General features: G+C 40.4%; 1 protein-coding gene across 5 annotated transcripts in view; it reads left to right on the top strand.

The window, feature by feature from the left end:
* Chd2 (chromodomain helicase DNA binding protein 2) overlaps positions 1-17904 on the top strand; it is a 144620-nt gene that overhangs the window by 38413 nt on the left and 88303 nt on the right. For 4 of the 5 annotated variants that reach the window (XM_004658164.2, XM_045144941.1, XM_045144940.1 and 1 more), the window contains 2 exons: positions 999-1060; positions 16348-16455. In XM_004658164.2, the coding sequence (XP_004658221.1) occupies positions 999-1060; positions 16348-16455 (170 nt within the window). The remainder of the gene's footprint in view (positions 1-998; positions 1061-16347; positions 16456-17904) is intronic. The other variant, XM_045144942.1, reaches the window with a different exon arrangement.

Genomic DNA, 17904 nt, shown 5'->3' with positions numbered 1-17904 from the left:
GAACTTGTGTTTGCTAAGCAAGTACTCTTGTGACTTGGCTACATCCCCCGTCCTTAGGTAAATAATTTTTAAGGCTGGCATGATACACTGATTTACTTGTCTAGAGTTAGATGTGTTTTAGAACCCTTCTCAAATTGTGATATTTTTGTGATTCTTATCTCTATATTAAGTTTATAGACTAGATTCTTTTGTTGTCAAATGCCCCTTTCTGCCTTGTTAGGACTTTGGTCTTAGCTGTGCAATATTTTTCTGATGAAAATTAAATATTAGTAGCCACAGGTTAGGAAGCTTGGGTGTGGGCTTTTAGTAAGTATACTTTAAAAATTCAATCATGTAGTTCTAGAAGTCTTTTTCTGTTTTACATATTAGTACATTCTTAATAGAACCCAAGACTAATGGCCATAGGAGTAGTTTGTCATTTTGCTTAATTTTGTGGAAAAAGAGCTATTCAAATAACCATAATTCTAGTCTTAACTTGACTTGATGCTTTTGACCAGATCCCTTTTCACTCATGACTGAATCTGTTCTGTAATCAAGTCTAAGATGAATAGATTAGTGCCATTGCCTTTGAGATACAATGATGAACTGCTGTGCTGTTTTCTTTTGATAGTCTGGTTATGCAGCATTCATTATAGTTGCCACTAGAATATACGGCTTCTACTGTTTATACTAACTAGAACTAAATAAAACTTAAAATTGTATTCCTCAGTCACAGTCAGGTGCCTGGTTATCACAGGTGGCTAATATCAACTGTGTTGGATAATGGAGATTTAGAACAGTAATGTCATTGTAGAAAGTTTGATTGGATGTTGCAGTTCTGGAAGTCAAATGTGATATGTACTTGTCCTGGCTTTAGAGACTCAGTGATAAAAGAGAGACAGTGCTTTTCAAAACAAAAGAAGAGGTAATGCTACCTAACACATGCTTATGGTTCTTTCTGTCTGAAGTCATACTGTGAATTAAAATCTGTAACCATTTTTCCCCCTCACACACTGAAGGCAAGTAGCGGGTCTGAAAGTGGGAGCCCCAAAAGAAGAGGCCAGAGGCAGCTGAAAAAACAGTAAGTCTTTCATGGGGGAAATTGCTTAATCTGGTAGTGTCAAATATGTCCACATTTCTGAGAAAATTTCACTTCATTTGCCAGTCTGAGTCCCCATTGTTGGTTTCTGAGCTTGGGTCTTGTTCTGATAGAGGCAGTAACATGGGAACTGCGGAATTCCGTTCAACGTGGGTCGGGGAGTTCTACAGATGCTTAGCTTCTCCCTGGCTTGCCTAGCTAGTACATTTACTAAACAGACACTTGACATTTTAAGTTAAGTAAGGAAGAAAGTTAAATTGTCCATTTGTCATGTCAATTGTTCTTTGTGTTAACAGTGATAAAATTAATATTTGGACATTCAATTATTTATTTAATTTTTGTTTTGTTTTGTTTTCTGAGGTAACCAGGAATTCACCACGTAGTCTCAGGGTGGTCTTGAACTCACGGTGATCCTCCTACCTCTGCCTCCCCAGCACTGGGGTTAAAGGCGTGCACCACCATGCCCAGTTTATTTAATTTGTTTTGAAATAACCTTTTCAGTCCAGGCTGGCCTTGAACTCACGGTGATCCCTCTGCTTTAGCCTGATGAGTAATGGAAATTAAGGCATGTGCCATCACACCTGGCTGTTTATTATCATTATTATCTTTCAAAACTTTGTTTTTTTGAGACAGGGTCTCATGTAGTTGAGGCTAGCCTCAAATTTGTTGTATAGCCAAGGATGGCTTCCTGATCCTCTTTTCTCTACCTTCTAAGTCATGGTATTATAGGAGCACACATCATAACTGACTGCACATTATTATTATTATTTAAAAAAATTTAAAACTAATTTTATTTATATTTATTTATTTGAGAGAGAGGCAGAGAGAGAATGGGCACACCAGGGCATCCAACCATTGTAAATGAATTCCAGGCACATGTACCCCCTGTGCATCTGGATTATGTGGGTCCTGGGTAATCAAACCTGTGTCCATTGTCTTTGTAGGCAAGTGCCTTAGCTGCTAAGCCATCTCTCCAGCCTTGTACATTATTTTTAATTTAAAAAATTCTAAGGCCAGGTGTGGTGGCACACGCCTCTAATCCCAGCACTTGGGAAGCAGAGGTAGGAGGATTGCCATGAGTTCAAGGCTACCCTGAGACTCCATAGTGAAGTCCAGGTCAGCCTGGGCTAGAGTAAGACCCTACCACCAAAAAAAAAAAAAAAAAAAAAAAAAGAAAAGAAAAAAGAAAAATTCTACTCAAATGCCAATCAGGCATGGTGGCTTATACCTTGCATCCTAACATTCTGGAGGCAGAGGTAGAAGGATTGCTGTGAATTCAGGGAGAGCCTGGGACTACAGAGTGAGTTCTTAGGTCAGTCTAGGCTAAAGTGAGGCTCTACCTTGAAAAAATTAAAAAAACAAAACAGAACAATCATGGTTTATTGTCTGTAATTATGGAAGTTGTCAATAATAAAAAATAAAAATTAGGGCTGGAGGGATTTCTTAGTAGTTAAGGTGCTTGCCTGTGAAGGATCCATGTTCGACTCTCCAGATCCCACATAAGCAATACGTACAAAAGGTGAGGCAAGTGCAAGGTTGCACATGCCCACTAGGTGGCATAAGCTTCTGGAGTTTGATATCAGTAGTTGAGGCCCTGGAGTGTCAATTCTTTCTCTTTTTATTTTTATTTTTTGGTTTTTTGAGGTAGGGTCTCACTCTAGCCCAGGCTGACCTGGAATTCACTATGGAGTCTCAGGGTGGCCTCGAACTCACAGTGATCCTCCTACCTCTGCCTCCCAGTGCTGGGATTAAAGGTGTGCGCCATCATGCCCGGCATTTCTTTCTCTTTTTAAAATAAAATAAATAAAATAAAAATTTAAAACAACAACAACAAAAAACCCAAAACAAACAAAAAACCAAGTAAAATTTTTAGTCAAAAACTTTTGTAAGAAATAACTTTTGGGATGGAGAGATGGCTTAGTTAAGGTGCTTGACCAAGAAGCCTGTAAGGACCCAGATTCAATTTCCCAGTACCCATATAATCCAGATGCTCAAGGTAGAGCATGCATCTGGAGTTTGTTTGCAGTGGCTAGAGGCCCTGGTGCGCCCATTCTCTGTCTCATTCTCTCAAATAAATAAATGAATAAAATATTTTAAAAAAGAAATAACTTTCAAAAATCGTTTGTTTGTTTTTTTTTTTTGGAGATGGTGCAATTCCTTTGACTGTATGAATTCTGTAGTTCCCCTTAGAAAAATATACATGACCAATTTGTACACTAACCATGAATTCCCAGTTAAGCAATTGTTTATATTTTCTACTAAGAGCTCTATTTACATAGTCTTTGATTCTAAAATTCTAGTAATCTTTAATGCATGATCTAAGGGAAATTTGACTTTTAAATCCCATTCCCATCTCTAGAACAGTAGTGTGAATTCTGTTTACCCAGCAACTAATAGAAATTGTCTTAAGGTTTTGACATTAAATTATTAAAGAATTTAGTAGAACATCAAGTATTTACTGCTGTCTTGTCAGAATATGTCCAATTTCCATTTGTGTTTTAAGATTTACTTGGAGGGATAATAGCTGTTTAGCAGACCTAGATTGCTTGGCACCTTAGAAGGTGTTTGTTGTACCTCAGTCCCATGATCTACTTGGAGCTCTGTTCTTTGTTTCTTTGTCTTTTGGGGATTTTTTTCTAAAATGCCCATCTTTTTTTTTTTTTTTTCTCCTGAGGTAGGGTCTCACTCTAGCCCAGGTTGACCTGGAATTCACTATGTATTCTCAGGGTGGCCTCAAACTCATGGTGATCCTCCTACCTCTGCCTCCTGAGTGCTGGGATTAAAGGTGTGTGTCACCACGCCCAGCCTTTTTTTTTTTTTTAATGGTTTTTCGAGGTATGTTTAGCCCAGGTTGAACCCAGAATTCATGTAGTCTCAGTGTGACCTTGAACTCACAGTGATCTTCCTACCTGTGCCTCCCAAAGGTTGGGATTAAAGGCATTCGCCACCATGCCCAGTTTGAAATGCCTACCTTTAATTATTTTTTAAAAATATATTTTTTAAGGTAGGGACTAGCTCTAGCTCAGGCTGACCTGGAACTCTCTGTAATTCCAGGCGGGCCTCAGACTCATAACAGTCTTCCTGCCTCTGCCTCCTAAATGCTAGGATTAAAGGTCTGTGTTATCATGCCAGGCTTGACAATTTTTATACATACATATTTTGTATTTTCATTATATTTCCATTGCTTCCCTTTGCCCCTTATTAAGCCCTTTCCCAGTTGCTCCCATTTCTTTAAGATATGTATAATTTTGTGACCCACTGAGTTTTAAGAGATTTTTGTGTGAGCACAGATGGAAGTGTATTTACTGGAGCATGGTCAACTTACTAGTGGCTATATCACTGGAGAAAACGTCTCTTCCCTGAGCAACCATCGGATACCATAAATTCCTTAGAGAGGTATGGGGCCTCATCACTTTTTCTCAGCACTTTGAATTTTGAGTCTCTCTAAGACTTGTTACAGTCTATAGAAACAAACTTTTCTGATCAAACTGGAAGCAGCCTTAGTTTAGGGACATAAACATCAATATTTAGAAAGCATGAAATGTCCCTTCTTGACCAGGTAATAGAAAACATAGTAGCTTGCCTCTAAGCAAGTGTGTCAACCTGATGTGTGAATGTGAGGCTCAGCATTGAGAGAAACTCAAGGACAATGTTTTGAAATGTCATTTTACTATATGCTTTTGAAACCCTGCATATTTTCATCCACAGATTTTATAGATTAATATATGGGATATAGATTGAAAATTTTAGTTTAATTTTACTTTTTTTGTTTGTTTTTCGGTGTTTTGAGTTATGGTTTCACTCTCGCTCAGGCTGACTTAGAATTTACTATGGTCTAAGGGTGGCCTTGAATCCTCCTACCTCTTGTTTCCTAAGTGCTGGGATTAAAAGGTGTGTGCCACCACGCCCGGCCTAATTTTACTTTTTTGGTAGGGTGCAAAGCAGTAAACTTGGCTTCATGCATGTTAATGCTAAGAATACATTTACCACTGAGTCACACCCCCTATCAAAAATGTTTTTAAGAAAATTGATATCAAAATTTAGCAAAGCACAGAATATCTTCTGTGCTTTCTCCAGTGTTCACAGTGGCCAATGCCTTTTCCCTTGTTCACTTTATTGTTGTAGGACTCTGTTTATATAGGCTTAAGTATACATATGCATGTTTCTCAACTATTTGAGACTAGAGTTCATGCGTTATGGCCACTCATCCCTAGATGCTTAAATGTGCATTTCTGAGGAATAAGTGTATTTTTCTTCATTAATGCATACAGTGTAGTCTTAACTTCCATGGACCGTAAGCACTGAAGTACTTCTAACAGATTCCAATTTTGTCATTGACCCAATCTTCACCCCCAGGACAGGCTCAGTCTTGGCTTATCTGCTGCAGCTTGTTGTCACATTTCTTTTTTTTTTTTTTTAATTTTTTTGGTTTATTTTTATTTATTTATTTGAGAGCAACAGACAGAAAGAGAAAGAGGCAGACAGAGAGACAGAGAGAATGGAGGCGCCAGGCCTTCCAGCCACTGCAATCGCACTCCAGATGCGTGTACCCCCTTGTGCATCTGGCTAACGTGGGTCCTGGGGAATCGAGCCTCGAACCAGGGTCCTTAGGCTTCACAGGCAAGTGCTTAACCACTAAGCCATCTCTCTAGCCCTTGTTGTTACATTTCTTTATCTGAAGCAATTTCACAGATTTTATGTACATTTATTTACTTATTGTTTATTTATGTATTTACTTATTTCTCTCTGTTTGAAGTAGTGTCTTTGTAGCTTGGAGCTCACTGTGTAGCCTAGGGTGGACTTTGGCTCATAGCAGTGTTCCTGCCTCAGTTTCTTGAAAGGTAGAGTTAATAGATGTGTGCCTCCACATCTAGTGACAATGATTTTTTTTTTAAATTTTAATTTTTTGGCTTGGGTTTTTAAGGTAGGGTCTCCCTCTAGCCAAGTCTCACTTGGAATTCACTATGTAGCCTCAGGGTGGCCTTGAATTCATGGTAATCCTCCTACCTCTGCCTCCTGACCGGTGGGATTAAAGGTGTGCACACCCCCCCAGCTGACATTGACACTTTTGAAAAATGCAGCCTTAAAATAGATTGCGTTCTCTTGACAGTTACTAAGAGACTATGTCCCCGGAGTCATAAATGTTTATTAGTATATTTATTTACTTATTTAGCATATTGGTATTTTTTATTTTGTTTTGAGGTCGGGTCACATTCTAACCCAGGCTTACCTGGCACTCAATTCTGTAAAACAACTCTAGCTGGGCGTGGTAGTACACGTCCTTAATCCCAGCACTCGGGAGGCAGAGGTAGGAGAATCGCCTTGAGTTCGAGGCCGCCCTGAGACTCCATAGTGAAATCTAGGTCAGCCTGGGCTAAAGTGAGACCCTAACACGAAAAACCAAAAAAAAAAAAAAAAAAAAAAGAAAAAAAAAAAACCAAGGCTGGCCTCAACTCACAGTGATCCTTCTATCTCTGTTGAGATTAAAGGCATGCACAATCTGCCCAGCCTGTATTTTTAAAGTTTAGAACAAGTTACAAAGCATGGTGACCTTGCACAGTATTTTTTTCCATTTATTTTTTTTCTTTTAGTTTTTATTTATTTATGTGAGAGTGACAGAAAGAGACAGACACAGAGAGAGGCAAATAGAAAGATAAAGAGAGAATGGGTGTGCTAGGAGCCTCTAGCCACTGCAAACGAACTCCAGATGCATATGCCACCTTGTACATCTGGCTTACATGGGTCCTGGGGAATTGAGCCTCAAACTGGGGTCCTTAGGCTTCACAGGCAAGCACTTAACTGCTAAGCCATCTCTCCAGCCCTCTGTTTACTTTTTATTTTGCACAATACTTTTGAATTAGTGAGCAACATTGAAATTTGAGAGACCTGATAAGAATCTATTTCTAGATATGCAGAGACATTTATCGTACCAATAACTGTGGACTAACTCCACAATGCACGACCCATTTACATCAACAAGGAGGGTCCATTGGGAGGGGGTAGATCATGGATGAACCTAAACAATGGTACCAAACTGCCTGTATTTTTGAAAAGAAAACTAATAAATTAAAAAAAAAATCGATTTCTAGCTGCTTTTTCTTTTCTTTTACTTCTTTTTTTCTGAGGTAGGGTCTCACTCTAGCCCAGGCTGACCTGGGATTCACTATGTAGTCTCAGGGTGGCCTTGAACTCATGAAGATCCTCCTACTTCTGCCTCCTGAGTGCTGGGATTAAAGGTGTGCACCACCACGCCTGGTTTAGCTTCTTTATAAAACAAACAAACAAAAAAACCCCATTTATTTATTGAGAAAGAGGCTGTGGGAGTGGGGTAGGCCAGGGCCTCTAGCCACTGCTGCAAAAGAACTCTCTCCAGACGCATGCACCACCATGTGCATCTGTCTTAACATGGGTTCTGAGGAATTGAACCTGACTCCTTAGGGTTTGCAGGCAAGTGCCTTACCCACTAAGTCATCTCTCCAGCCCCTATTTCTAGCTTCTTTTGAGGCAGTCCAATGTGAGTCTACAAAGTACTAATAGCCTATGAGTTTTCCATTTCAGCCTTTTAAGTCTTTTCATGGTTACAGTAGGTATTTAAGGTTGAAACTCCACTTAAAGTCATATAAACAAAACCTTTGAAAAAGTACAATATCTTAATGTTATCCAAGTGTTGGCAGTGTTACTTAGAATTTCTGCTGATTTGTGGTCTCAGTGTGTTTAAATGCATTCTGTGATGATTTTAGAATCCTTCTTCCAGCTAAATTCTAAAACATTTTGGTTATCATTACACAGTTTGATTTATTTTTGCTAGGATCAGAGTTACTTATTCCATTTTGAATTTAGAATCTGTCACAGACTTGTGACATAGTGGAGTGGAATCCTGTTGGCTTTATTTTGGAATTGTTAAATGTTTTCTCTCCTTATGGCATCTCTCTGCCTCAGTGTATCTTCTAGTGCTGAGAGCATAGGTGTGGGTCACCATGCCTGGTTTATGTGAGCTGGGGCTCCAACCTGACTTTATGCATCCTAGGCAGTCACTTTGCACCCTGAACCACATCTCTAGGCTTGCTGGTGTATCTTTTGAAGTAGAGGAGAAAGTTTTCTTTTTCAGGTAGTTAGAGACATTTAGACCTCATTGGCTACGATACTGCACTACGCAAAGCTACATTTAGTAGCTAGCTTTTGCAACCTTGGATCAGAATTCAGGACCCTTATATTTTTAAAAGTGTCTTTTGTGCCATGCTTATTTCACAGTGGCTTAGACTCAATTTGGATTTGTGCCCTGCAACCACCTTTTTCTAATAAAGGCAAGTGAACTGTACATAGTGTACTTATATTCAGGCTTGTTTGTTTTACATAACCTTAGGGCATCACTCTCTAAATCTTGGTAGTTTTCTCCCTATTCTCAAAATTTTGGCAAAAATTCCATTGGTGTCCTCTTTATGCTAGATATGATAGTTCATCTTTCTTTTTGGCTTGTGTTTGTGTGTGCATGTGTGTGTAATATAGTGGTGTGTGTGGCATATGTGTCTGTGTGCATGTGTGTTTAATGTAGTATGTATGGTATATGTATAGTATGTGCCCTTGTGGCTTCCCATAAGCTTACCTGCAGCTGGGGTAGCTAGCTTGCCGTGGCTGGAGTGGAACATTGGCTATTCCATTCCATAGTTCTTCTCTGGTCTTTCTTTGAGCTGAACTAATTTTACTAATTCTAGAGCTTGCAGGGACTATGGTGGATTTCAGGTCTCTGCTCCCCTGTAGGTCTGGGGTTACAGGCGTGCATTCTGTAGCTCTTCCACCTGGTCTTTCTTCAGTCTTTTTACTGATTGTAGAGCTTGTTGGGTATCAGGTCTCTGCTCCCTGTGGGCCTGGGGTTATAGGTATGCATGGCCATGTCCTCCAGGTATTTTATGGGGGAATCTGGAGATTTGAACTTGGGCACTCTCACCCACTAGGCTATTTTGGCTAGTAAGCAAGTGCCATGAAGCCTCCTGGTTCTGCCTTCCTAGTGCTGCAGCTATAGCACAAGCTGACACACTTGCCATTGGTTAGGGATCCAAGCTCAGGTCCCCTCCCCCCTTTATTTTATTTTTTTGAGGTAGGGTCTCACTTTAGCCCAGGCTGACCTGGAATTCACTGTGTAGTCTCAGGGTGGCCTTGAACTCACAGTGATCCTCCTCCCCCTGCCTCCTGAGTGCTGGGATTAAAGGCGTGCGCCACCACGCCCAGCTGGTCCTCATGTTTTACAGCAAGTACTTTACCAGCTGAGCCATCTCCCCAATACTTAAGCTTTTATTATTATTATTATTATTATTATTATTATTATTATTATTATTATTTTTGAGGTAGGATCTCACTCTAGCCTAGGCTGACCTGCAATTCACTATGGAGTCTCAGGGTGGCCTCAAACTCACGGTGATCCTCCTACCTCTGCCTCCTAAGTGCTGAGATTAAAGGCGTGCGCCACCATGCCCGGCTATATTATATTTTTAATTTAATTTAATTTAGTTTTCTTAAGGCACAGTCTCCCACTAACTAGCCCAAGCTGACCTGGAACTCACCCTGTAGTCCCAGGTATTTCTGGGATTAAAGGTGTGTGCCACTGTGACCAGTTAATTGAAGTTTCTTTTGATGAGTGAAATAATTTTTACTTAAATTCCTATTGTTTAAGACAATAATAGGATTTACCAAGTATGGAGTAATGGAGGGGAGTCTATCTAAAATTTAATGCATTTTATTTATTTTGGTTTTTCAAGGTAGGGCGTCACTTTAGCCCAGGCTGACCTGGAATTCACTATGTAGTCTCAGGGTGGCCTTGAACTCATGTGATCCTCCTACCTCTGCCTCCTGAGTGCTGGGATTAAAGGCATGCACCACCATACCCAGCTTTTTTTTTAATTGTTTAGTGCAAAAGAGTGAGAGAGAATGAGAGAGAGAGAGAATTGGCACGTCAAGGCCTCTAGCTGCTGCAGTCACACTCCAGACACGTGTGACTTTTGCATGCTTATGTCACTTTGTGTGTCTGGCTTACATCTGACCTGGAGAGTCAAACATGAGTCCTTAGGCTTTGCAGGGAAGTGCCTTAACTACTAAGCCATCTCTCCAGCACTATTTTTATCTTTTAAAAACTATGAGAGAGATGGAATGAGAATGGGCATGTGTTATGGTGAAAACACAACTCCAGAGGCATGCACCTTTTTTTTTTTTTTTTTTTTTTTTTTGGTTTTTCGAGGTAGGGTCTTGTTCAGGCCCAGGCTGAGCTGGGATTCACCATGTAGTCTCAGGGTGTCTTCAAACTCATGGCAATTCTCCTACCTCTGCCTCCAGGGTACTGGGATTAAAGACGTGTGCCACCATGCCTAGCTCTTTTTGTTTGTTTGTTTTTTTATTTTTATTTATTTATTTGAGACCGACAGACCGAGAGAGAAAGAAGCATAGAGGGAGAGAGAGAGAGAGAGAGAGAATGGTTACACCAGGGCCTCCAGCCACTGTAAACGAAGTCCAGATGCATGTGCCACCTTGTGCATCTGGCTTACATGGGTCCTGGGGAATCGAGCCTTGAACTGGGGTCCTTAGGCTTCACAGGCAAGCGCTTAATTGCTAAGCCATCTCTCCAGCCTGCATGCACCACTTTTTGTATCTTTTTTATTTTTATTTGTATCTTTATTTTTTTACTTTTGGTTTTTCAAGATAGGGTCTCGCTGTAGCCCAGGCTGACCTGGAATTCACTATGTAGTCTCAGGGTGGCCTTGAACTCATGGCAATCCTTCCTACCTCTGCCTACTGAGAGCTGGGATTAAAGGTGTGTGCCACCAAGCCTGGCTCTTTTTTATTTATTATTTATTATTATTTGCAATTTTTTGTCTTTAAGTGGGTACCGGGGAATTGAACTCCATCTGTCAGGCTTTGCAAGCACATGCCTTTAACTGCTGATCTCCAGCCCCTAAATTTTTTATTTTATAAGAAGCCAGCAATGTTAACATTAGCCTTATAAGCTTAAAGAGCCCTATTCATTGGTAGGGTTGGGAATTAATTTTTTTTTTTTTTCTTGAGGTAGGGTTTTGCTCTAGCCCAGGCTGACCTAAAATTCACAGTGATCCTCCTACCTCTGTCTCCCAAGTGCTGTAATCAAAGGCGTGCACCCCTAACCCTGGCTTAAATTTTTTTTATAACTGATAGTCACTCTTCTCACCAAAGTGTCTCAATACTTCTAATCTTAACTATTTCTTTTTTAAGGTTTAGAGAGTCTGTATTAGATTAAGAGGAGGAATGAAAAGAAGTATAAAGAGCTCCTGCCATGTGGAAGGCAGGAGGGTGTAGAGAGCCCACATGGAAGTAACTTTTCCCTCCTCACATCTCAGTTTAGCCAGCTGTGCTGAGATGAGGCAAGGACTACGAGAGGGGAGTCCTGCAGGTTCAGGCCTTAGGAGGGATGAGCGGCCAAGATTTTTGTAACTTTTTTTTGGCAGGCAGGAATTTTTTTGAGGAAGGGTCTCGCTGTAGTCCAGGCTTACCTGAAATTCACTATGTAGTCTCAGACGTGTCTTGAACTTAAGATCCTCCTACCTCTAGGGCCACTGTGCCTAGCTTAACTTTTTTTAAAAAATATTTTATTTGTATTTATTTATTTGAGAGAGAGAGAGAGAAAAAAAGAGGCAGATATGCAGAGCAAATGGACATACCAGGGTCTCTAGCCACTGTAAATGAACTCCAGATGTATGTGCTACCCCTTGTACATTTGGCTTATGTGGGTACTGGTGAATTGAGCCTGGGTCCTTAGGCTTCGTAGGCAAGCAGCTTAACAACTAAGCCATCTGTAGCCCTAGCTTAACTTTTTTTTTTTTTTTAAACAATTTTACTTATTTGTGAGGAGAGAAAGAGAGACAGTGATGGTTTAGGTGTTCCAGTGTCTCTTGCCCACTGCAGTTGATCTCCAGATACATGTGCCACTTTGTGTATCTGGCTTTTCATGGGTGCTGGGGAATCAAACCCAAACCAGCAGGGTCTTCAAGCAAGCACCTTTACCTTCTGAGCCATCTCCCCTGCCTCTGATCTTAACTTTCTGTTTTTTGAAAATTAACATGTAAAAAACGTGGCTAATTTAAATAACATCCACCTTTAAACCTCTGGTTATCCATATCCTGCTTGAATGTTTAAGCCTGGCTCGAACTTTATCTGTTCCCTTGGTCTTCTGTGGGCTGTGACTAAGAGTAGCAGAGGTGAAGGTTTACTGTGTGTCTAAGCCACTTGTTTTCAGTGGGCTTCGGTATTCTTTTCTGACAGGAGGGTTTTCAGAAGAGTTGATTTGATAATAAATTTCTTTTTGTATATTTTTGCATTATTAAAAATCAGGTTCCAAGAGATTCCACATAAGGGATTCTAAATCTCTTAAATTTTCTTAGTTGTGTAGTAAATTTTCTTTTTGGATTTTGGAGGCTGCCTCTCTCTCTCTCTTTACTTTGTAGTCTCAGGGTGGCTCCGAACTTACGGCAGTCCTCATCATACCTTGCTCTCTTGAGTGCTGGGATTAAAGGTATGTGCCACCATGCCCAGCTATAAATTTGTAATTTAACTGGAAAACTCTAGCCACAACACATTTTCTCAGTGCTTGCTGCCACTCTCTTAACTGGAGCTTACTGATTGCCCTGGCTCAGATTCTCATTTCTTGGAGGAGGTAGGAAATCAGAACTAATATTGACTGCTGATTTTCTCATGTGGTCGACTCTTCCTTGAGTATCAATTGTTCATGTTCTTTGAAGCCTGTTCCCTGTGAGGGCGTTTCTTTCTAGCATGACTGTATAAGTGCTTTTGGCAGGGTCAGTGGTTCTGGACGTGCTCTGAGGGCGACTACATGTGCAATTTCCCAAGGGATATCTTTTCTTCTACCTCCTTGACAGTCACCTTTGATTCCTTAGATTCCTTTTATCTCCCCCCCCCACCCCTGAAGTAGACTGTCCCTCTAGTCCAGGCTGACCTGGAATTCACTATGTAGTCTCAGGGTGGCCTTGAACTCATGGTGATCCTCCTACCTCTGTCTCCTGAGTGCTGGGATTAAAGGTGTGAGCCACCAGGCCCAGCTGGATCTTGTTTGTTTTTTGAGACAGGGTCTTACTGTGTAGCCCAGGCTGGTTTTGAACTAGTCATTCTCCTGTCTCATCCTGACTGTGCTACCACATTTGGCTTTCTTAAATTCTTTAGCAAATGTTTACTGTAATAGACCATGGGAAAGCAGAGTAAGACAGGTACCCAGACTTACATATAGTTAGATACAAGGAGGTTATTGCTTTGAAGAGAGACTGATAGATGGTGGCCAATAACAGCTCTTATTGCCTTATGAGTATCCTTCTAAAAGTACCCAATGTGACTGAGACACTGATAACTCATTCCTTAATTGATTTTGTTACTTAACAAACGACTATTTCCATTTTCAACCTTTGTACTCAGGTTCTATAAATGTGAACAAGAAAGGCATGGCATGCAAGATATCTTTTTTTTAAAAAATTTAATTTATTAGTTTTCATTTCAGTGAATACAGGCAGTTTGGTACCATTATTTAGGCTCATCTGTGATCTACCCCCTCCCATTAGACCCTCCTTGTTAATGAAAATGGGTCGTGCATTGTGGAGATAGCCCCCAGTTATTAGTATGATAAATGTCTCTGCAAATCATGACCCAACATGTAACTCTGACATTCTTTCCGCCCCCTCTTCCGCAAGATTTCCCTGAGCCATGTTGGGTTCATTTTTGGTCTGCTTCAGTGCTGAGGTGTTGGGGACCTCTGAGACTTTGGCTCTCTGATTTGGTAGGAGTTGATTTTTCTCTGCGTTGATCTCCTTCCCCTTTGTGCTGGTATCCAGTTCATAGGAAAACATCACCCTTGCTTATTTCACCAGTTGTCCTTAGTTTCAGTTGGGCCCCTTTTGAGGTATGTTGGGGCAGCTCTCTTCTTAGGATCTGCATCTATCTGGAAAAGAGAAGCAGATTCTCCAACGGAGAGTAAGTTAGCACCCGGAAAATTGAGATAACACTTACTTTTTTGATAGACAGTTTGATAGGTGTAGGCCCTCTTATACCCCGTGATTGATGGTAGCTTGATATTGTAGAGTGGGCTTGTGTTTGGGTATGGTTCTGACTTGTTTCCCAGCTCCAGCTAAGGGTCTAGTACCACTGAGTGGATCAGTTAGCCAAATCAAGAGCAATTGATTCCTCACCATGGCTGTGTACCACTATTGCACTTGTGTGGGCATCACATCCGGTTATTTGTTGCTAATTAGGTTAAACAATGTGTTGCTTGGACAGATCTTGGTCATTTCCCCCAGTCGCCTATGTAGCGCCTTCTGGCACTAGACACGCTGACTGTCTGGGGACTGACTCTCTCCTGGCTTCCAGCCATGTCATTCCATTTTACGCGTCAGCTGTGTATGGAGTCTTCAGTAATAGGGTCTTATCACTGGCCTTTGGTGGGTCATCAAGTACTCTGACAGAAGTCTGTCATTGTTTTGGGAAACCTTGTAGGTTTCTCTGATCAAAAGCTCATTGTGGATGGTAGGCCCAAGCTGGAAGTGGGGGTTACAGGTCAGTGTCCACTAAGAAATTGAGGAAAAAGATAACTAATATACAAGAGTTAGAGAGGAGAGAGATAGAGGGGAGAGGGGGAGAGGGAGGGAGGGAAGATGTAGGAGATTTAGGTCAGTCTTGATCCTACCCTCTCCAGTGGCATGCAAGATATCAACTACTACTGGGAAATACTCTGCCAGTAGAATTTGAGTAAAATGTAGTGTCTACTGACATTTTCTGAAAGACTTGATTTTATTTTTTTCACCCTTAAGCACCTACTAGTTTAGGTGTAGGGCGAGCCCTGTATATTTTAGGGAGGGTCTCAGGAATCTGTATTATTTATCATTCTTTTCTTGGTACAAATTTTCACTATTATTTTGACATGTCTTATGAAAATATAGAAAAACAATTTGGCTTTGCAATTCTACAGTAGCTATCCTTACCATAACTTTATTCCCTACGAAAGGGACCCATAGGCACAGTGGTACTTGTTTTGCTTACAGAGAAACTTTAGGCATTCACCTGTCAGTTTTTTCCAGGTATTTCATGCCTAATAACTATTATGTACCTTACTGCCTATAGGTTAGAAATGAGTGAGGTTCCTGTGATACCCTGGTTGTCCTTTCATTAAACTAAAACTGTTTAACACAAAAAAATCTGTGGCTCTTTCAAGCCTTGTAAGATATCAAGGAGTAAAATAAATAAATAAATAAAATAACAGCTACCTCGTTTAATAATTATTAAAAACTATCCTGAGTTGAACAGATGTTTGATTAGGTAGTGGGTCAGAGCTGAAAAATAAATTCAGAGAGAGTTTCCTTAAATGTATTCCTTTCTTTCTTTTTGTTGTTTATCTTTGCTCTTTTTCAAGGTATGGTCTTGCTCTAGCCCAGGCTGGTCTGGAATTCACTATGTAGTTTCAGACTAGCATTGAATTCACAGTGATCCTCCTACCTCTATCTCCTGAGTCCTGGGATTAAAGGTATGTGCCACCATACCCGGCTCCTTAGCTATATTCTAAAAATGTGAAATTATTAATGGAGGGCTGAGGATTTAGCTCATTGGGAGGCCACTTGCCTATCCCAGAAACATGTAGGCATACATACTCTTTAACATATCTGTACTCATTCTTTTAATATAATGACTGGGCCCAAAAATCTTTTTGAAGGAACTTATTTATTTATTTATTTTACTTTTAGTTTTCCTCAAGGCAGTGGCTTACTTTATAGCCTAGCCTGAGTTGTAACTCACTCTGTAGCTTCTGGATGGCATTGAACTTACGTCTACCTTCCTACCTCACCCTCCCAAGTACTGGGATTAAGGCATGTGCTACCACATCCAGCTTGAACAAACTCTTTAAGTGGTTCTCATTCATGCTAAGTTGATGTAATAGTATGTCAATGATATAGTCTAAATGAACAAAAATAAGACTATGGGAGGCTTAACTGTATTCCCCCATTTCTCCAAGAATAAATGGCTTGGACAATGTCCATAGTCTCCACTTGTACTTATGTTTGTTGCCAGAGCTGTGGTAGGACTAGATAATATGTAGTCCAGGAAGGATAACAGACGAAATTTCAGTGGTGCTAAAATAGTATCTCAGCATAATATTGAGAACATACATGCTCTGCTTTTTAGGTAACTAGTTTGAAATGTATTTTGTAAGATTGTGTAAGGAATTCTCTTAGGAAGACATTTTCTTCTTTTGATTGCAGAGAAAAATGGAAGCAGGAGCCATCAGAAGATGAGCAGGAACAAGGCACTAGTGCAGAGAGTGAGCCAGAGCAAAGGAAAGGAAAAGCCAGAAGACCTGTCCCCAGAAGGTACACTGTTAGCTTTCTAGCCAAGTCTCTGCTTCCAGATCAGTTTAGTCTGCATTCCATCAGGAAGATGTCTGCTGGAATGAGCGCCTCAATCAGATAGGGCATGTTGTCCTATTCTGAGTTTTGGTTGTTTGTGGTTCACTTTGTGCCCACTTACGTCCTTAGCAAGTGATTAACTGACTAATTGACTGGGCTATGTAGATCAGTTGTGGATGTTTGCATGGGTGTAGTTCTGACACTGGGTCTGTTTTGAACCTACTAATTACTATGTATTAAAAAAAACACTTCTTTAGGGATGTAACTTACCTCATGAGTCACGCTTTTTTTCTTTTTAAAATATTTTTACTTTGAGAGAGAGACAGAGATTGGGCACACTAGGGCCTCCAGCCACTGTAAACAAACTCCATAAGTATGTGCCACCGTGTGCATTTGGCTTATGTGGGTACTGGGGAATTGAACCTGGGTCCTTAGGCTTTGCAGGCAAGTTCCTTAACCACTAAGCCATCTCTTCAGCCCCCGTGCAGTTTTTAAAATAATTACATATTATTTAAAAATATAAAAGTATTATTAAAATAATGTAATATATATAAATAAATAAAAATATACTATAACAATATACAAAATACAAAAAATGTATATTAAAAAAATTTTAAGAGAGAGTGAGACACAGAGAGGAAAGAGAATTGATGTGACAGGGCCTCAGCCGCTGAAATCAAACTCCATATGCTTGTGCCACCTAGTGGGCATGTGCGACCTTGTGTTTGCCTCACCTTTGTGTGTCTGTCTAATGTGGGATCTGGAGAGTAGAACATGGTTCCTTAGGCTTCACAGGCAAGCATCTTAACTGCTAAGCCATCTTTCCAGCCCAATTCTTTCTCTGTCTCTCTTTTTTTAAAGAATAGTTTTATAATTTTTTTTTATGAGAGAGAGAATTGGCATACCAGGGCCTCTAGACACTGAAATAGAACTCCAGACACATGCCCAAGTGTGACCTTGTGTGACTAGCTTATGTGGGACCTGGAGAATTGAACATAAGTCTTTATACTTTGCAGGCAAGTGCTTTAAGTGCTAAGCCATTTCTGCAACCCCCTCCATGTATTTTAACTGGGTTTAAAAATGATTATTAGCATATATTAGTAAATAAAATAATGACCTTCATCATGGCAATTTCATATTTGTAAATGTGCTTTGATCATGTAGATCTTATATTTTACTCATGGCTTTACAAAAAGCAACAACAAGCTCCCTGTTGCAGTTTGCTTTGCATTGCTGGCAGAAAACTACAGACCAAGAGCAGCTTTTTGGGAGGAAAGGGTTTATTTTGGCTTACAGACTCAAGGGAAAGCTCCACGGTGGCAGGGGAAAACATTGGCATGAACAGAGGGTGGACATCACCTCCTGGCCAACATCAGGTGGACAGGTGTTAGAGAATGTTATGGCAGGGATTCC

This window comes from Jaculus jaculus, chromosome 3 (assembly GCF_020740685.1).
Source record: "Jaculus jaculus isolate mJacJac1 chromosome 3, mJacJac1.mat.Y.cur, whole genome shotgun sequence".
In the NCBI taxonomy this organism is placed as follows: Eukaryota; Metazoa; Chordata; class Mammalia; order Rodentia; family Dipodidae; genus Jaculus; species Jaculus jaculus.
Note: the sequence above shows the minus strand (reverse complement) of the source record. Positions and strands in the feature narration are given on the sequence as shown.